At 42.4% G+C, this 21,656-nt stretch overlaps 1 protein-coding gene across 3 annotated transcripts in view; it reads left to right on the top strand.

Annotated features, from left to right (window-relative positions):
- Positions 1–18,826, top strand: part of ARL15 (ADP ribosylation factor like GTPase 15) — a 279,921-nt gene extending 261,095 nt beyond the window's left edge. The window contains exon 5 of one of the 3 annotated variants that reach the window (XM_015419138.1): positions 18,558–18,826. In XM_015419138.1, coding sequence (XP_015274624.1) covers positions 18,558–18,710 — 153 coding nt within the window. In that variant the 3' untranslated portion in view covers positions 18,711–18,826. The remainder of the gene's footprint in view (positions 1–18,557) is intronic. The other 2 variants (XM_015419147.1, XM_015419129.1) reach the window with 2 other exon arrangements.
- Positions 18,827–21,656: the final 2,830 nt, after the last annotated feature.

Here is a 21,656-nt window from a genome sequence, read left to right as displayed (position 1 = left end):
TGATAGGGAAATGGCTGAGAAGCTAAATGCATTTTTTGCCTCCGTCTTCACTGTGGAAGATGAGAAGTGCTTGCCCACTCCAGAACCACTGATTTCAGGAGGGGTGTTGGAAGACCTGAGTCAGATTGAGGTGATGAGAGAGGAGGTCCTAAAACTGATAGACAACTTAAAAACTGAAAAATCACCAGGCCCAGATGGCATACATCCGAGAGTTCTGAAAGAACTCAAATGTGAACTTGTAGATCTCCTGACAAAGATATGTAATCTTTCCTTAAAATCTGCCTCCATTCCTGAGGATTGGAAGGTAGCTAATGTCACTCCCATCTTTAAAAAGGGTTCCAGAGGAGATCCGGGAAATTACAGGCCAGTCAGTCTGACGTCGATACCGGGTAAATTGGTGGAAACCATTATTAAGGAAAGAATTAGTAGGCACATAGATGAACAAAACCTATTGAGGCAGACTCAGCACGGTTTCTGTAAGGGAAGATCTTGTCTCACTAACCTGTTAGTGTTCTTTGAGGGGGTGAACAAACATGTGGACAAGGGGGATCCAATAGATATTATTTACCTTGACTTCCAGAAAGCTTTTGATAAAGTTCCTCATCAAAGGCTCCTAAGTAAGCTCAAAAATCATGGGATAGAAGGACAAGTCCTTTTATGGATCAAAAACTGGCTAGTTCATAGAAAACAGAGAGTGAGTGTAGGTGGGCAATTTTCTCAGTGGAGGGTGGTAAGCAGTGGGGTACCGCAGGGATCAGTACTTGGTCCACTGCTTTTTAACTTGTTCATTAATGATTTGGAGATGGGAGTAAGCAGTGAAGTGGCTAAATTTGCGGATGATACAAAGTTGTTCAGGGTGGTGAAAACCAGTGAGGATTGTGAGGCACTCCAAGGGGATCTGTCAAGGATGGGCGAGTGGGCGTCAACATGGCAAATGGGGTTCAATGTGGCCAAGTGCAAGGTGATGCACATTGGAGCCAAAAATCCTAAATATAAATACACATTGATGGGGTCTGAACTGGCAGAGACTGAGCAAGAGAGAGATCTTGGAGTTGTAGTGGATAACTCACTGAAAATGTCGAGACAGTGTGTGACTGCAATAAAGAAGGCCAATGCTATGCTGGGGATTATTAGGAAGGGTATTGAAAACAGATCAGCCAATATAATAATGCCCCTATATAAATCAATGGTGAGACCTCATTTGGAATACTGTGTGCAGTTCTGGGCACCACACCTTAAAAAGGATATTATAGCTTTGGAAAAAGTGCAGAAAAGGGCAACTCGTATGATAAAAGGGTTGGAACACTTTCCCTATGAGGAAAGGTTAAAGCGCTTAGGGCTCTTTAGCTTGGAGAAAAGACGACTGAGGGGTGACATGATCGAGGTTTATAAGATTATGCATGGGAAAGAGCAGGTAAAGAAAGAGGTACTTTTCTCCCTTTCTCACAATACAAGAACTCGTGGGCACTCCATGAAACTGCAGAGCGGTCGGGTTAGAACGGATAAAAGGAAGTACTTCTTCACCCAAAGAGTGATTAACACATGGAATTCACTGCCACAGGAAGTGGTGGGTGCTACAAGCATGGACGGCTTCAAAAGGGAATTAGATAAGCATATGGAGCAGAGGTCCATCAGTGGCTATTAGCCACAAGGTATAGCTAGGGGCTCTGGGGCAAGTGATGCTCTGTCTTCTTGGTGCTTGGGGGGGGTCAACAGTGGGAGGGCTTCTAATGTCCTGGCCCCACTGCTGGACCTCCTGATGGCACTGGTATTTCTGGCCACTGTGTGACACAGAGTGTTGGACTGGATGGGCCTTTGGCCTGATCCAACATTGGCGTCTCTTATGTTCTTATGTTCTTATTTATGTGTAGGCTGTTCTGCTAAAAATCTTAAACATTTAGCTGACCCTGAGTATCTTCCAAAATAATATTTGCCTTTGAGTAGGAAGTTTGTGGGGGGTTTGCACTATCTATTTTGTGACTGGGGAGAGGTATCTTGTTGCCAATGTTATATCTTTTATGCATAATATCAAAATATTGTAACTCACCTTGGATTTCTCCAAAACCAAATTGTAATACCTATCATAAAAGGAATGTGGATTTTGTTGACTTTGCAGGCATCACTTGTTACCCTCACCTTTCCCATTCCTTCCTTTTCTTTTCTTTTCTTTTCTTTTTCTTTGTTTCTTGCACCTTGCCTTTCCCTCTCCTTTTGTTTTCCTGATGCTGAGATTTAGATTGCAAGTACCACATGACACGAACTTATCTTTTTTTGTGTGTGCTGGATTTACTCTATGAAGCACAGTTCATATTGATTGTACCATGTAAACAGTACAGTTATGATAATCCTAAAAATGGTCTTGGAAGTGTCATCAGTGATGCTTCCAGTCCACTTCCTGGCTTAGTAAGACAGCCCAAACTTTAATAAGTGTCCATTTCAGTGTTGAACACAGCATATGATCCAGGGGTAGCTCATATCAACATAGACCCTGTCTGTGTCTCAGAGCCCCGCTGTGGACATTGATGCTGGCTGAACACTCCTGAGCACCTCTTAGTTGCAGGATTTAAACAGCCCCACCTGCCTGGCAGGTATGGCCTGGACCTCCACTTTTCCCCTTCAAAATGTCACCCACTATTATTCTTCCTGTTTCATCTCTCCTTTGTTGTTGTTCAGTCACACAGTCGAGTCCGACTCTTCGCAACCCCATGGACAAGATCTCGCCAGGCCCTCCTGTTTTCCGCCATCCTCTGAAGTTTGCTCAATTTCATGTTTGTTGCATCTATGACACTGTCTAACCATCTCATCCTTTGCCGTCCCCGTCTTCTTTGACCTTCAATCTTTCCCAGCATCAGGGTCTTCTCCAGTGAGTGCTCCCTTCTCATTTGGTGGCCAAAGTATTTGAGCTTCAGTTTCATTATCTGGCCTTCCAGGGAACAGTCAGGGTTGATTTCTTTTAGGATTGACTGATTTGATCTTCTTGCAGTCCAAGGGACTTTCAAGAGTCTTCTCCAGCACCATAGTTCAAAAGAATCTATTCTTCGGCGCTCGGCCTTCCTTATAGTCCAACTCTCGCAGCCATCTATGACTACTGGGAATACCATTGTTTTGACCGTGTGGACTTTTGTTGGCAGGGTGATGTCTCTACTTTTTATCATGCTGTTGAGGTTCGCCATCGCTTTCCTCCCAAGGAGCAGGCGTCTTTTAATTTCATGGCTGCTGTCACAGTCTGCAGTGATCTGGGATCCCAGGAACGTGACGTCTGTCACTACTTCCACGACTTCCCCTTCTATTTGCCAAGGAGTGATGGGGCCGGATGCCATGATCTTAGGTTTTTTGATGTTGAGCTTCAAGCCCACTTTTGCGCTCTCCTCTTTTACCCTGAGCAAGAGGCTCTTTAGGTCCTCTTCACTTTCAGCCATTAGAGTGGTATCGTCTGCATATCTGAGGTTGTTGATCTTTTCCCCAGCAATCTTAATTCCTGCTTGTGATTCATCCAGGCCAGCATTTCGCAAGATGTACTCTGCATATATATTAAATAAGCAAGGTGACAATATACATCCTTGTCGTACTCCTTTTCCTATTCTAAACCAATCAGTTGTTCCATATCTGGTTCTAACTGTTGCTTCTTGACCCTTATACAGGTTTCTCAAGAGACATGTAAGGTGGTCTGGTACTCCCATCTCTTTAAAGACCTGCCATAGTTTGTTGTGATCCACAGAATACAGAAGTCTGTCTTAAAGTTTCAGCTGCAAGTTCAAAAGTATTGAACAGCCTAGCTCCTGAATAACTAGACTGCCTATTCCTATGTAAGCATAGATGTCCAAAGAGCCAGTTTGGTGTAGTGGTTAAGTGCGCGGACTCTAATCTGGGAGAACCGCGTTTGATTCCCCACTCCTCCACTTGCACCTGGCTGGATGGCCTTGGGCAAGCTGTAGCTCTGATAAGAGCTGTTCTTGAAAAAAGAGCAGTTTCTGTCAAGAGCTCTCTCAGCCCCACCTACCTCACAGGGTGTCTGTTGTGGGGAGAGGAAGGGAAAGGAGTTTGTAAGCCGCTCTGAGACACCTTTGGGTAGTGAAGGGAAGGGTATAAATCCAATCTCTTCTTCTTCTCTTCTTCTTCTTCAATTGAGATCTTGTTCCAAGGGGCCTTCTCTGTGCACTTCCACCACCTAAAATAACTTGGCAGGGCCACGGTGCTGGTGCCTCTGCAGGAAAGGAGAGGAGCCACCAAGCCAACGTGGTTATTCTTGAAAGAGTTTTAGAGTGTCGTTACCACCGTGATCTGGATTGCTGCAGCTGTTGTTTTTTTCTTGTTGCTGATCTCTCACTGGTCTTGGCTTTGTTTGCGATCTTAGTTTATATTTTGATTCTAGATGAACTTTTAGGCAGCCACCTCAAATAGTGCTTCAGTCTCTATATCTTAACAGCAAAATGTGCCAATCACAAAAACAGCAAAGCCAAGCCACCCACAGATAAGAGAGGAGTTTCTACATGCTTGGGGGAATTTCCCAGATTAGTAAAATGTGGTTTTGAAAGTTAACCAAAAGAGTGAGAAAAAGGTTTTTTGTTTTTTTTTAAACCAGTTTGATAAGGTCTGAGTGTATCCAAGAGGCACAAGATGCTGAGAGCGGCTGAGAGCCAATGAAAGGAAGACAGAGGTATAGAATCTTGGAAGGGGGATGTGGGCAGGGACTCAACTATCATTCCTTCCCCAAACACAATATGAAGCTGGCTTGAAACCCTGATGCAGAGTAAAATGCACATGTTGTGGTCTCCACTGAGAAGTAGGGTTGCTAGGCTGTGCCAGGCAACTGGTAGCGTTGGGGGGGGGGGGAATGAAGGAGATACATGGTGCAACATGTGCCATTATATCACTTCAGGGAAAACTCGGAAGTGGTGTCATGCCACTCTAGGTAAAACCATAGAGTTTCCAGCACTTCTTAGAGCTATGTGATGTCACTTGCGTCATTTCCCCAGAAGTGACATGTATGACATCGGCTTTCTTTTCTCTGCCACCAGTGCTTGAAGAAGTGATGGGCAACAAGGGCTGTCAGTGGGAGGCCAGGGAGCCCTACCATTAAGGCAGTGTGACTAATTGAATCAGAGTGGGTGACAGGAAAGGGGGGGAATGCAACTCAAGCAAAAGGCTTGTTCTCATAGGGCCACACAATGGTTTGGTGTTGTGTGTGAGAGAGACTACTCAGTGTTAGTGGTTAGGGAAGATGACATGCTATCATAAAAGTGGCAGACGACGGATCCGGTAGGACAACTGCTGTAAGAAGCATGCTGTCTCTCCAGAATGCATGGTTTTAATATTTGAAACTCACTGAATCATGGCGCTTTTTGGCTGCTCTGACCATTGTATCCCTGTTCTGTTAGCATATGTATATTTTTGTTTCATCCTCACCAGGGCTTCCAGGAATGACTTGGCAGCCTCCTAGCTGCTATGTTAGTGAAGTTAATTGTCAGGCCAAAAAGATAATATTATGAAGCTAATACTTCCAGGATGTAATGGAGACTCGGCAGTCTCCAATAGAATCAAATGCTTCAGACAGTCTGGATTGTTAGAGTGCATTAATTTCTCCTACTTCTTTGTCTGTCTTGCATTGAGTCAAGCTACAGAGAGCATGGTAGCTGATCCATGTAAAATAAACCTCTGACTATTCTTCTGTGAGTACATACTTGCTGGAAAGAAGTGGATTTTGAACGCTTTCTGAAACTGAGTGCAATATGAGAATAATTAATTCTGCAAATTGTGTTCCCTGCATGCTTAATATCTGATCCTGCACATATTTTCACCAATCACTGGCCATCTAAACCCATTCAACTGTACAACTAATGCTATAAGTCTGCCCTGGCAGTGTCAAGTTCTAGTCCAGGCAGTGTGTTCAGAAGGATTGATCCATAAACTTGGGGGGGGGGTTATAAAAAAAGCAATTCACAGGCCAGCCAACTCCTGGACCCCGAGAATTGGGGGATATTAAGTTTCCAGATACAGTTTTGCCTAAATAAATATAACTGGATCATTCTTCCTCCTGTGTCAACCAAGTATGATTTTAAAGATAGCCGCATAAGGCTGAGTACGTTTCTTACATATCCCTGTTGTATATCCATTTGAACTGTTACTGAAAAAAATGGACCTTCCTTATAGGAAGGAGTCAAACCATTTGTCTGGTGTAGTGGTTAAGTGCATGGTCTCTAATCTGGGAGAACCGGGTATGATTCCCCACTCCTCCACTTGCAGCTGCTGGATGACCTTGGGCAAGCCATAGTTCTGTCAGACCTCTCTCAGCCCCACCTACCTCACAGGGTGTCTGTTGTGGGGAGGGGAAGGGAAAGGAGTTTGTAAGCCACTCTGAGACTCCAAGTGAAGGGCAGGGTATAAATCCAATCTCCTCCTCCTCCTCCTGCTCCTCCTCCTCCTCCTCCTCCTCCTCTTCTTCTTCTTCGTCTTTTTCTTCTTTTGTCTACTCTGACTGGAAGCAACTCTCCAGGCTCTCAGGTAGAGATCTTTCATTATCGCCCACTCCCTTTTAACCGGAAATGCAAAGTAGAATTCCTAAAACTCAGATACAACCTTGTTTGTAATTTTGTGTATGCTATAGAAGAAACACTATCAGTTGTTATAATTGAGCCTAAAGGATCTATGCAGTTTATAGCTAATATCAGTTACCTTTCTGAGGGACGGAGGGGAAGGACTATTTTATGTCAGCGATTAATTCAGCAAATCTTCTGTCCTTTTCTTTTCTGGGCCTTGATTAGTCTTCGTATACTTTTATTGAGCGTATAAACAAATTTATGGGCCAGGATCCAAAAATGTGTGTGATTGGTTTAGTAGATGTTTGGCTTAAGTTGTTTGAACGGCAGGCTCACTCTGCCTCACACTTCATAACAGAGTTTGGATCATTTCGTTCAGTGGTCTTTTAAGCTCATGGGTCAGGAACCCTCTGGTGGGTCATGCATCCCAACCTGCTGAGTTATGAGACCATACAGAGCCACCATATTCGCTGCGTTCTGGAAATAACTGCTGGTAGTAGTAAGATCATGGCATCCGGCCCCATCGCTCCTTGGCAAATAGAAGGGGAAGTCGTGGAAGTAGTGACAGACTTCACATTCCTGGGATCACAGATCACCGCAGACTGTGACAGCAGCCATGAAATTAAAAGACGCCTGCTCCTTGGGAGGAAAGCGATGGCGAACCTCAACAGCATGATAAAAAGTAGAGACATCACCCTGCCAACAAAAGTCCGCATAGTCAAAGCAATGGTATTCCCAGTAGTCATGTATGGCTGCAAGAGTTGGACTATAAGGAAGGCCGAGCGCCGAAGAATAGATTCTTTTGAACTATGGTGCTGGAGAAGACTCTTGAGAGTCCCTTGCACTGCAAGAAGATCAAATCAGTCAATCCTAAAAGAAATTAACCCTGACTGTTCCCTGGAAGGCCAGATAATGAAACTGAAGCTCAAATACTTTGGCCACCAAATGAGAAGGGAGCACTCACTGGAGAAGACCCTGATGCTGGGAAAGATTGAAGGTCAAAGACGATGGGGACGGCAAAGAATGAGATGGTTAGACAGTGCCATAGATGCAACGAAATTGAGCAAACTTCAGAGGACGGCAGAAGACTGGAAGGCCTGGCGTGATCTGGTCCATGGAGTCGTGGACAGTCGGACTTGACTGTGCGACTGAACAACAACAAAGTACACATTTAGAGAGCCTGCAACGGATGCTGATCTACATATAGAAAGGAAGGTCAGTGTGCTTCTTGCATCTCTCTCTGCACAAACATTGAGGAGCAAAATGTTCAACTGAAGTCACTCTGCAGTGGAGAGGATTCCTTTTTAGCACATCAAGTTTAGAAACTCCTTTCTCTGCCTTGCCTTCCTTCTCTTCCTCTGGCACTCCCTGTCAGTGCCAGTTGGTTCTCCAGTCCCCTGCTGGTAAGTTTTCATTACTCTTCCTTGCTTTCTTTCCCAGTCTGGCACAGCCCCTGCCAGTGCTCTGTGCATGTAGCACAGGGACATCTCCCCAGAGAGTTGATTTTGCAAGGGGATATGGTGCCATGGTACAATCTTCCTTCCAATCCAACTTCACAAAGGACTGCCCTAAGTCCACTCACAGATGCATTTCCAGTGTGGGGTTTTGTGTGTGCGTGCGTGCAAGAGAATGATGGTGATCTGCCTGCTTCTTCATTATCAAACGCTTGTTAAAAGGTGTGTCGCAAGTCTGACAAGGTTGAAGTTTCTGATCTGGGGCACACAAACATGCCTAAGGTAGCTCGTTGGGTCTTGGCCATGAAAATGATCCAATTTGCCATGACTGCCCATTCCTTCTCAGGTCTGAAGCCCTAAAAGTCATCTCCAGGCAAAATCAATACAAGTTGCTTTCTTTGTCGTCTGATATGCTGTTTCGCTGTGTTGAACCAGGCACATGTTGAAACCAAGGGATTTTTATAACCCCCTTGTAATCTGAGGCCGCATTTCATGTTGTTCTCTTGATATTTATATCTGTTTCCTCTTTCCTTTTGCTGTGGCACATTGCCTGTGAAGTGAAAGACGAGATGGAGAGAGACTCATTCCATGAATCTGTTTGCGGCTGGTATTATTTTAAAAGTAAAACAGTGTGGCTGGCACTCTTTGGTGAGTGCTAATCGTCTTGTGGCACAACACAGCCAATTTGGGAGGGAGGGGTTGAAATGCTAAATCTGCTCCAGAGTTTAAACTTTTTCCAGTTGGCAGAGCAGTTTTGCTGTTGCATTATCTCCTAAGATAGTGTGTAAACAATTTTGTTGCACATATTCTGTACCATTAATACCACTGCCCCTCTTCCAACTTGGCATCATGTTTTCAAGAGAAAACATATTGTCTTAGAGTCAAAATAGAAGAAGTGATGCCATTAATTTTACTATCTGTAGGCCTGTTTTTTAAGAGAATTCATAAGGCATTTTTTAGAATAGGAGTTTAAATAGCCTGTGTACACTGTAGATAAATGGCAGTGATACAACATTTGTTATTGTAGCCAATATGGTGTAATGGCTAATAGGGTTGGGGAGATCTGGATTCAGATCTATACTTGGCCGTGAAGCTTGCTGAGTGACATTGGGCCAGTCATCTCCATGAGGAAAACATGAGTTCCTCAGAGGAAGGAGGGGATAAGAGTTGTTCCCCCTGTTTTCCCAACCTTTTCTTTAATGAGAGCTACTTTTGAGTAATGAAAAATATGCCAAGTTACCCCTTCCATACCTGTATGTTACCAAAGTTTGTTCTGTCCTAGAAACAGACTAGAGCAGAGGAAATGAAGCTATCAGCAAAGCAGCTCAGACAAAATCCCATGAAAACCTTTTTTAAAAGCCTAGAGCAGATCCTTGCCTGGGTCTTCTAGAGAATGCATGAACAGCATCCAGCAAGCTATCAGTAGCTCCCAAGCTACCTGATGGAGATCCTTGCTGTAGCCTACAAGCAATTGCTTACAATAAAGCTCAGTTCTGAAATATGTCAGCAATTGACAGGCAGTCCTCTTACAGCATAGTATATGCACAGTTTTACTCATCTTCAGAACATAAGAGAATCCAATGTTTGATCAGGCCAATTGCCTATCCAGTCCAACACTCTGTCCATGTGGCCAGGACACTAGAAGCCCTCGCACTGTTGCCCCCCCCCCCAAGCACCAAAAATACAGAACATCACTTGCCCCCGCCTGAGAGTTCCTATCTATACCTTGTGGCTAATAACCACTGATGGACCTCTGCTCCAGATGTTTATCCAATTCCCTCTTGAAGCAGTGCATGCTTGTAGCCGCTACCACCTCCTGTGGCAGTGAATTCCGTGTGTTAATCACTCTTTGAGTGAAGAAGTACTTCCTTTTATCCATTCTAACCCAACTGCTTAGCAATTTCATTGAGTGCCCACGAGTTCTTGTATTGTGAGAAAGGGAGAAAAGTACTTCTTTCTCTACCTGCTCTATCCCATGCATAATCTTGTAAACGTCTCTCATGTCACCCCCAGTCATCATTTCTCCAAGCTAAAGAACCCCAAGCGCTTCACCCGAAGTATTCCAACCCTTTTATCATTCTAGATGCCCTTTTCTGCACTTTTTCCAATGCTATAATATCCTTTCTGAGGTGTGGTGTCTAGAATTGCACACAGTATTCCAAATGAGGTCACACCATCGATTTATACAGGGGCATTATGATACTGGCTGATTTGTTTTCAATTCCCTTCCTAAGAATCCCCAGCATAGTGTTGGCCTCTTTTATTGCAGTCACACACTGTCTAGACATTTTCATTGAGTTATCTACTACGACTCCAAGATCTCTCTCTTGGTCAGTCTCTGCCAGTTCAGACCCATCAACGTATATTTATAGTTAGGATTTTTGGCCCCAATGTGCATCACCTTGCACTTGGCCACATTGAACCCCATTTGCCACATTGACACCCACTCACCCATCCTCAACAGATCCCTTTGGAGTGCCTCACAATCCTCCCTGGTTCTCACCACCTTGAACCATTTAGTGTCATCCACTGATTTAGCCACTTCACTGCTTACTCCCAACTCCATATCATTAATGAACAAGTTAAAACACATCAGACCCAGTACTGAGCCCTGCGGTACCCCACTGCTTACCACCCTCCACTGTGAAAATTGCCCATTTATACTCACTCTTTGTTTCGTATTAATTAGCCAATTTTTGATCCACAAGAGGACTTGCCCTTTATCCCATGACTATTGAGCTTACTTAGGAGCCTTTGATGAGGAATTTTATCAAAAGCTTTCTGGAAGTCAAGATAGACAACATCTATCAGGTCCCTCTTGTCCACATGTTTGTTCACTCCCTCAAAGAACACCAACAGGTTAGTGAGACAAGATCTTCCCTTACAGAACCCATGCTGATTCTGCCTCAATAGTTTTGTTCATCAGTGTGCCTACTAATTCTTTCCTTAATAACAATTTCCACCAACTTACCCGGTATTGACATCAGACTGACTGGCCTGTAATTTCCCGGGTCTCCTTTGGAACTCTTTTTAAAGATGGGGGTGACATTAACTACTTTCCAGTCCTCAGGAATGTAGGCAGATTTTAATGAAAGATTACATATTTTTGTCAGGAGATCCACAAGTTCACGTTTGAGTTCTTTCAGAACTCTTGAAAGCTTATACCCTGAAGATCTTGTGCTAGGGTGCTACTGGACTCAAATGTACTGTTCTCCTGCAGAACAACATTGCTGCCCACTGAAACAGTATGTTATGCTGGAAGACTTTCCCACAGCAGAGAGGTCATAAGAACATAAGAACATAAGAGATGCCAATGTTGGATCAGAAATTCCAGGTGCCATCAGGAGGTCCACCAGTGGGGCCAGGACATTAGAAGCCTTCCCACTGTTGACCCCCCCCAAGCACCAAGATGACAAAGCATCACTTGCCCCAGAGCCCCTATCTATACCTTGTGCCTAATAGCCACTGATAGACCTCTGCTCCATTGTCTATTGTTGTTATTGTTGTTGTTTGAGATTATGGAGTTCATACTCACCCTAATTTGGGGGGAGAAGATGCAATCCCCCCCCCAGCTAGAATCACTTTTGCGAGTCTATCTATACATGTTACATACCTAGCAATGTGCAGATTCCCTTTCTTATGGACATGCATACAGCCTAACCCTTTTGTGTATTTTCTTAGTTTGACTTTGAAAAAACTTTTTCGAGGTCAAGGGATTCCAGATCATAGTGCTCTGATGTGGTAGTCTTTTGGCAGGAAAAATGGCCAGCACAAACACTCGATTCTGTGAAATGATGCCCTGAGACTGTGGTCACTTTTTCTCTTCCTCCTTCCCCTTGTTCTTTTTTGAAGGATGTACAGCTCATTCCTCAGTGCAAATGAGCATGTGTGCCATGATTATACAATAATACATGGCGGATACAAGTATGGTTGTTCCCTTAGGGCTGCTTCACACATTTCATTTTAAGATTACAGTTAAGATTTTTCAAAATATACTGATATCCCTATTTGGCAACAGTTGGTTTCTGTAAGCATATGCTATGAAGGTATGCTCAGGGAGCTAGGAATGGTCCGCTGGTCCTTTTTGTTACACAATAGCAAGTTGTCCTTTCTGTAATTTATACAATGGTGCTTAGACAATTCATCACATGGCACAGACAAACTTAGTGTCAGGACTGGATTGTGGCAACCAGATGTGTAGTACTAAAGACATAAGCCAAGGCTTTCAGTTTTGAAGATCTCACTAACCAGATATGGAGACTATATTTGATCTTATTTTGAATATCTAAAATAGTATTTAGAGGGTGCTCATGCACAGGTTTTAGTCAGGAAAGGAATTTGGAGGGTCTTCCAGTTTCCAGCATGGTGTATTGGTTAACTACAGTGAATTCTAATCTGGAGAACTGGGTTTGATTCGCCAGTCCTACACATGAAGCTTGCATGCTGGGTGACCTTGGGCCAGTCACAGTTCTCTAGAACTCTCTCAGCCTCACCTTCCTCACAACCGGTGCCTGCCGTGGGAAGAGGAAGGGAAGGTGATTTTAAGCCACTTTGAGACTCCTCAGGGTAAAGAAAAGTGGTATATAAAAAACGCTCTTCTTCCTCTTCTCTGTGTTCCTTATCTTGAATTTCAAATAGTGTCTGTAACTGTGATACTGTACAATGAATCTGTTTGTGGTGAAACAGCATTATCTTTCTGGGCATGGCAACAGAATGATCTAATTGTATGAAACCCCCTTTAGTTCAGCTCTGGATGTGACCATACTTGATGAGTTTCTCATTCAAGTAACCCTCGACCCCATAAAACTGAACTTGTACCTGAAACCTGCCCTCTAAATGCCAGGTTTTTTTCCCCATTTTCAGCCCGTGCAGTTAACTTGTATCAAATTTAAAAATAGTGTTTCGAAAGAATCAATTTCATGGTGAGTGCATCTAGTTAAACAAGTCATTTAAACAATATCTTACTCGTGTGTAGCAGACCATTTTACAAGTACCTGATAGTTTTACAAGGCTGTGTTTCAGACAGGGTAATTGGTCGCCTCTGATATGTGAGTTCAGGACTTAGACTCATTAACTTTTCTCAGTCACAGAACGTTTCTTAACCAGCTTTTTGTTCTATACTAGGCCAAGTTCTTTTACAAATGTTAATAAAAAGACGTAAGGGGAGTCTATCCTCTTGGGGCACGGATGAGTTAATTGCATGCTGTTACCCTTAAAACATTAGGCGCAAACTACATAATTACATACTCTTATGGTATCTGATACTATCCTACTTCACAGGATTGTCGTGAGGGTAACGTGGGAGGGAAGGATCATGTATAACCCTTGAGCTCCTTAGAGGAAGACTGGGATACTGGAATAAAAAATCTAATGAATTATAATACATATTGTTTATCAAACTATATTCTGTGTGATACTTAATCGAAAATTCTCAATTTATATGTGTATTTGACTTTTTAAATGCAGGCATTGGAAACTATTATTGAAATGGCAGTTATTTCTGATAGCCTGTTGGCAGAGATAAAGTAATGGATATGTGATTGCTTGACCCAACAGGAAGACTGTGACCCCCAAAAATGTAGATCTGAAATAGCTTGCTTGCTTAGGAACAGTTGTCTTTTATGCAGAATGCAATAGAGTACATACATGTGTTATTTGCCTCATTCACTGGAGTCGATGATCATCTCTGCATGTGTACTCTTTACCTTCTCACTGAAATAAATGAAGAAGTCTGTATTTCTAGAAAATCTGTAAGTATATCTGTTGGTACAGGGCAGTGGTATGACAAGGAGGCCTTGTTCTGTGTGCCTTACGTTTGAACGTAAGGCGAGTGAATACTGGAGAATGAGGACTTTTCTGTTGTCGAGCTCCTTCGCTACATTTGTTGGCTTGGATCCAACAGTGCACAGGTGGGAACGTAAACAGACTTAGTATAGTTCCACTTGCAGAAGATCTTGTGCAATAGCCAGCCCTTCCTTCCCTATATATTGTAGCGCTCAGGAATTGGCTGCACAAAATCTTTCACAAGTGAAAACACAAGTGAGGATGCAAGAAGTCTTGACAGCACAAGTGGCTACCCACAGTCCTTTTCTTTCGTTTCTGCTTGTACAAGAACTCCAGAGCAAGTAAAAAAGTTTGAGCTGGATTAAACACAACTCCTGATCGAAATGTGTTTTAGGCACTTCCAATGCTTCCTTCCGTGTGCAGTTCCCACTGCTATAGCAGAAGGTATAGGGAGTCTCATGGAATGGCTCCTGCACTGAACAGGTGATTTTAACCACAGCAGCAGAGCTGCTCCTTACTAGAATGGTTAAAAGGGAAGCTGCATCATACGCATATTTGAAGCACCTTCCTTTGGCACATCATTTGACATTGCAGCAATCCCATTGGAAAAGTGAGATGAGATCTGCTGGTCAGATATTGAGTAGCCTTCCGTTGGGCTCGTGTTACAATGGGTTGGGTCCAAAGAACTAAAAGCAAATCTCCACTCATGCCTCTGACCCTTCAAACTGTGAAGGAGACAAAACGTCCCAGAATGTGGAACCTCTGCAGACATTGTCCTATCAGCAGGGGTCATTTCGTAGAAAAAGAGCTAGGGGAACTCATTAGCATAACTCATTAGCATATGCCACACCCCCTGACATCACCAGAAGTGTGTCATAAGGCCACACCTCCTGACATCACCGGAAATGTGTCATAAGGCCACACACCCTGCCCCCAATGGTCCGGGCCGCCGGTGCCAGCCTTGCAGCTCCACTGCCGAGCCCCATGAGGGGCCCGGCGGTGGACCTGCAAGGCCGGCGGGAGTGCAAGGAAGCCCCGCGAAGGCCCTCCCTGGCCCCAGGCAGGCAGGGGTGGGGAGAGGCAGGGAGGAAGCAACTTACCCTCCCTCTTCTCCTGCCTCCTCCTGGCTGAATGAGGGCCGGAAGCGGGGCGGCCGGAAGCAGGGGGCGGGGCTTCATCATGTGCCCTGCCCCCCGTACCTCACCCGGGGGAACTGTGTTCCCCCACGATCCCCCCCGAAATGACCTCTGCCTATCAGAGCGGCTCAGAATTTAAGAATAGGAACTGGGAAGCTTCATAACATCTAAATGACTTGGGATAAAATATTAGAAAATTTCTATATTAATAACCGAATTCAATAAAAGCAATCAAGTGTGCCTTCTGGCTTTTTTGGCTCTTCTCTTCACCTTAAACTGAAACATAGACCACACTTTTCTGTTTAGGCTCTGGTCTTTTGATTGGAAGAGAGTACTTTCAGACAAGTATTCTTAAAACAATGACCCTGCTTTACATAAAAGGGCAGTAGGAAAGAGTAAGTGTCCAGTAGCCCCTTAAAGACTAACAAAATTTGTGGCAGGGTATGAGCTTTTGTGAGCCACTGCTCATTGGTCTGTTTCAACTCTAAAAGACTTCTGTATGAAGCTCTACCCTCCCCCCCCCAAAAAAAAAACCCTATGTGTGATTTCTCAAATTGTAGAGCTGTAGGATCTTGTGATAGCTTTTTTTCCTCCCTGAATGTACTACTGAAACTTTAAGTAACATGAACAGGAATATCATTTTCTTGGTCCATAGATCAGAAACGGGTTTTTTTTTGGGGGGGGGGGGGGAGCATCCATGAGAGGTACGTATGGCATCACCAAAGGTCACGGCATCAAAAGCTACCACAAAATTATCTGTTTCTCCTGATTTCGTCAGCTACCCTGACTTGGGCTTTCAACACGGGAACAGTTTGTCTGAGTAATGAGAGGAACTATTTAGACCTAGGTTGACTTATGTTCTTTGCATAACACAAAAAGTAATGGATTCAGGTGAGTAGCAGTGTTGGTCTGAAGCAGCGGAACAAAATTTGAGTCCAGTGGCACCTTTAAGACCAACAAAGTTTCATTCTGGCTATGAGCTTTCGTGTGTGCGCGCGCACTTCTTCAGATACAAAAAGCAGCGGTTACATTTAATATTTGTCTTCGATACAGATTGTTTCATATTGTGCTGCTCCGATCACAGAACGCTGTGGACTAGTATTCTGCAACCCACTTCTATATTTATTTGTTCAGACCATTGGTTATTGCAGCTTTTTTTGACACTGGTCAAAAAGACCAGTGTGCACTCAGTATTGTCTTCCGTTTCCTGTAATAGTCTGTAACGGAGTTTGATATTACAGGTGTTTAAGCAAATTGCTCTTTCCATCAGGTAGGCTTAAATACCTTGACAAATGTGGGCCTTAAGATAGTTAGTGGGACAAGGAACAGTGGCCTGTAAAGGGGGGGTACGAGGGTTGCTAGGGATTCTTTACATTGGAGTTTTATGAAAATCTCAGGTTACTCAGCCATTTTTGTCCGCTTAGCACCAGCTGGCTTTGTTATCAAGTGGCTGCACTGAAACTACATTTTGTTATGTTTTAGTGCAGCTTTTGCTTTCTCTCTGCATATAGCTGTCAGATTGTATTTGCTGAAACAAGCCACAGAAGTCCTTCCTTTTGCTTAAATTATGTGGCTAACGTACCAGGTTTTAACATCAATGTGATGTGTTCCTTTTCAGCGGTGTCAAAATTATCACATGCGTGCTTTACAGTGCAGTTCTGTGCAGAGTTATTCTAGTCTAAACCTACTGAATCAGGAGCTTGGATCTGGGCCTCTGCTCTGCTCTGGAGGGCTTTGAGGTCTCCCGCAGGATGGTGGGTGAGCAGAAATCACCCCCCCTCTTTTCACCTGGGGAGATTTAGGTGAGATCCAAGCTGAAGTATTTAGACTAGAGTAATTGCTTAGGATTGCATGGTTGCATACGGCAATAGTCCAGATTCCTGTTAGCATATGTATAAATTATGTTATGAAGCTGGTACTCTAAATGAGTTACATTTTGAATTGTGGATTTTAAAAAAAATTAAATATGTTAGGATTTTCAGCGTTGACATTGACAGATGAAGCTAATGAAGTCCACTGAGAGGTTCTGTTTGAGAAGGGTTGCCATTGTCAACCGCTTTATTGTTGGAGGGAATTAGATATTTTGGCCTTTGTGGGATGCAGCTATTTTGATATTTAGTTCTTTGTTACAATATGCTAGGGTGACTCCTGCTGCTAGTAGCTGCCATTATCTCCAAATGGTTCCTAGTGCTGAATGCAGGTTTTTCTCAAGGGAGAAGAACAGAGGCCAGAGAGATCACAGCTTGCTAGTCCAGTGGTAGATTTAGACACTTGGGCTTTCAGAGGCTGGGAGAGGGAGAGCATGCAGTCCTCATGTTTCACAGCTGTCCATAAATTTGGGGCAAGGGAGCAGGTAGAGCCCCACAGAAACTTTAGACGTTCTTACTTGATGCTTATTGTCATAAGGTAACATTATGGAGCTTGCTACTGTATCATCCTAATTAGCTCGCTTCGTGTATGTTGATATGGAATGATATTTTAGTATTTGCATTTTTGCGTTTAAATTTTAATGTGTGGAGATGTCGTAATTTTGTAAGTGCATTTGCAACTTAGAACCTCAGCTTGTGATTTTTGTTGTTGTTCAGTCGCACAGTCGAGTCCGACTCTTTGCGACCCCATGGACCAGATCACGCCAGGCCTTACCTTTTCCAATCCTGTGGCCACTGATGCGTTTTCCAAATTTGCTGGCAAATTGAGTGCAGCACTTTAACAGCATCATCTTTTAAGACTTTGAATAGCTCAGCTGGAATACCATCACCTCCACTAGCTTTGTTGTTAGTAATGCTTTCTAAGGCCCATTTAACTTCACATTCCAGGATGTCTGGCTCGAGGTCAGTGATTATACCGTCGTGGTTGTCAAGGACAATGAGGTCTTTCTTGTATAGTTCTTCTATGTATTCTTGCCATCTTTTCCTAATCTCTTCTGCTTCTGTTAGGTCCCTACCGTTTTTGTCCTTTATCATGGCCAGCTTTGCATGGAACGCTCCCTTGATTTCTCCAATTTTCTTGAAGAGATCTCTAGTCCTTCCCACGCTACTAATATTTTGTTTGTAGTCCCAAACAACTGGTAGATGCTCAGTAGAAAATATTTTGGGGGTAGCTTTTATCATCACAATATTGAAACCTACAACTAAAAGAAAAACCTCATTGTCTGAGCTATTTGAACAGTGCTGGTTTCAAGGACATGCCAACATGCTGCAAATTATAAGAATCACCGGGCTTCATAAAGACCTTGTATCTGGTTCAGTAATAAACTTCTGCATGACAAGTTGGAAGATGCTTTAATCCAGAAATTGAAATCATGCTATTGATTAGATTTCTCCCCCCCCCCTTTGTGTTCCATTCATTTTGAACACTCGGTATGTGTCAGCCAGTGTCATAAAAGCATGTGTAATTCTTTCACAGACCTCATGTGCTGCTAATGTATTGATAGAATGGTGGTTTGGAAGCAGGCCAGTCCCTGCAAAAGAAAACATGTTGAGGTCACAACATATAACCTGTATTTTACAAACAGCAGTGTAGTAATTCTAAAAACAAGCATCTCAAGAGATTTTGTCCCCCCCCCCCCTTCTTTCTTCCTTTTGGTAAAGGTGAAAAGCAAATATGACAATTCTTTCTGGATTTTTTTTGTTTTTGTTTTTAAACAGATAAAAAAATATTTGGAACTTGAACCACTTGCGCGAGGAAAACGCTGGATACTTAAGCCATGTTCCTTGGATGACATGGAAGCAGTAAAAGACAGCTTCGGCCTGCTGATCAATTTACTAGAGGACAGAGACCTTGAGCCTCCCCGAATCTGAAGAAAACAATGGTTGTTGGATAGTGTTGTACCTGTTCGTTTTGCTTTCTGCTGAATTATGGTTTGATATTGAGAAGACTGCATTAGAGCTTGCAATAAATATATTTTTTTGCGTTTAGTCTGGAAAACTTTTTTTATAAGTTCGGTGAATCTGGTCATGATTCTTTTTGGCAAAGTTGTCTATACTACTGAAATGGGGAGTTCCTCTTGTTTACCACCAGTTCTGCTCACTATGTGGCATTGCGTGATCGTAAAAAAACACGATAATATGGAATTGTGCTGCATGTGCAAAACTTAAAACAACCTATAAATGGACACAAAAAGAACTAATCATAATTCTAAAATAGTGTTCCACCGTGCTCTAGCTATTGTATGGTATGAGCACTTTGGATAGCTGGAAGTAACAGTTGCTTGGAGTCACAGGAATGACTTTTGGTGCAAACATTAATTGGAAGCCTTATTGAATGCACATACCTACCTTTTAACATTTACTTTTTTAATTCTTAATGAGACCAACCATTCATTAAATGGGAGGTGAAGCCAGGACAATGGGAATATCAGTATTGAGTTATGGTTTTGGAATTATCTTGAGTACAAAGAGTAGCCTTTGTAAATTTATAGATGTAAATTAACCTACAGTGCAAATCCCAAGAAGACTTTCCTGGGAATAAGCCCATTGAGTAGACCACAGTAGGATGCCAAGTAGATCTGTTTAGGATTACTCTAAAAAAATGATGAGGAATGGAAGCTCACTCTTAGTAACAGCTATGGTGCAACTGTGATATGCAAGTTTAAATAATGATTAGAAGTATTCTACATAATTAGTATTATGTTAGAATTCCATGGGATTTTTTTAAGGTATAAGTGTCCCTGAATTATGTGGTAGTCTGTCCATGTTTCTTATATACCCCTATTTTCAGGGGCTTGGCTTTGCTTTCAGACATTGTTCAGGATGAATGTTGGTAGAAAGTGCTTAATCTCAAAGACAAGAGTGTTTGTCATTAAATGTGAAAGCAATCCATTTTGTTCCAAGAATATGAATGTTGCAGCATTTTGTCTTGTTTTTGTAGATTTGGAGTCTTGGGTGTTTTTTATTATTATTTTCAAGGGTAAGCGCAAGTTATCTGTCACTTTTAAAGAATTTTTGAAAAAATATTATACTCCAGTGTATAAATGTGAGAAACAACATCTCAGTATATAATGCAATTTGATACATCAGTACTCTTGGTGTTTTGGAGTGCTGATCTCTTATATTTTCTGTTCCTGCAGAAGGGTGCCATATGATGATATACTCTTTAGTAGCAAGGCTGTTAAATAAGGGATTGTATTGAAACCATGGAGGATTCTAAAGGCATGTATCTCATTCACAAAATGAGTCCTTCCATGAGACACATTGAGATCCAGCCCAAAGTTTTTAAAATTAATTATAGAAGAAGATAGATCAGGATGGATAGCCATGTTAGTCTGTCTGTAGCAGTAGGAAAGAGCAAGAGTCCAGTAGGACCTTTTAAAGACTAACAAAATATGTGGAAGGGTATGAGTCTGATGTAGTGAGCAGTCTCTCACAAAAGCTCATACCCTGCCACGTATTTTGTTAGTCTTTAAGGTGCTACTGGACTGTTGCACTTTTCTACTATAGAAGAAGAGTTAAAGTTGACCAGAATATCAGAAGTAGACTTAAAGTTAATCAAACGTTTTAAAACCCATACAACTAAAGGCATCTAGTGATTTTTGCCATTGTTTGGCTGTAGTCATCCTGAGATGCACGTTTTACAGGTATCTTTTAAAATAATTATTCCCAGTTAATCTCTTACATTGCACCCCAGTGTCATCTTGAGAAACCCATAAATCATTATCAGTGGGCTATGGTTCCTCTAAGTGATGTGTACAGGTTCCAGACTCTTTTTTCCCCTTTTTTGACACAAAAAGAGCAACTGAGTAATCAATTCATTGCTTTTTTAAAAATCAGGAGAAAACAATTTTCTAATTGGCTTTCTTACCTTTAATGGGCCAAAATCATTGGAATGTGGGCCTAATGGCCATATTTGAAAATAAATTTGTTCGCCAACAGATCAAATTTACTGAGTGTTTTGACTTACATTGCAGTTGCTATATCTCCAACATACAGCCCCTCCTGTTAGGTGCTGTGTAGCAAAACAGCTTTACTAGGGAAATGGAGACCAAGGCATCAAGCTCATTGTAAAAGAAATTATAGGACAGTGCACGTGTAAGTAAGCCTGATTAAACTCAGTGTGACATGACTTGTGAATAAATCTACATCAGATTGGCTGCAGGACTTTTTAGTAAATTACTTAGGACACAAGAAAAGTTCGTTTATCCAAGGATTTTCATCAGACATTGATACCTGGCTGTTCACTCCCGGGTGCATAATGAAATGATACCTCAGATATGCTTGACATGTACCTTTTCATTGTCGTTCGCCTTTGGTAGTTCTGTAATTATAACTGGATTTTAGCATATCTGTAAAGTTTTTTTATATCTTTAAACAGTTCACATTTTTAAAGCAGTAAGATTAATTAATGTCACATTATCAAGAACACTAAATTGTATCTGAATGTAAATTAACCTCTCAACAGCAACACAATTCGTACTCCTCTCTGTTAAAATGTTTGTTTTTAAGCTCATCCTGAACGTTCATCATATAGATGAAATAAATCCCATTATTGGGAATTACTTGTCATGGAAAGTCATTAAATGTTATGAATATTGGAGTATTTTTTTAGAGAGAGAGAGAATACTGTGGAGGCATAAGATTCTTGTAGACATCTGTTAAATTGCTTTTGGAGTATGTGTGAGTGTGCGACTGCATGCCCACATTCAATTGGGCTCCCCCCCTCCTTTCTTCTCAGACCTATGAGTGTCTGCAGTACTTTGGCAGTCAGAATAAAAACATTATCAATCAGTATCTAACAGCAGCTGTTTTGAC

Source organism: Gekko japonicus, unplaced genomic scaffold (genome assembly GCF_001447785.1).
Source record: "Gekko japonicus isolate JY-2015 unplaced genomic scaffold, Gekko_japonicus_V1.1 scaffold176, whole genome shotgun sequence".
In the NCBI taxonomy this organism is placed as follows: Eukaryota; Metazoa; Chordata; class Lepidosauria; order Squamata; family Gekkonidae; genus Gekko; species Gekko japonicus.
The sequence above is the reverse complement of the archived record's forward strand: the minus strand, read 5'-3'. Positions and strand labels throughout refer to the sequence as shown.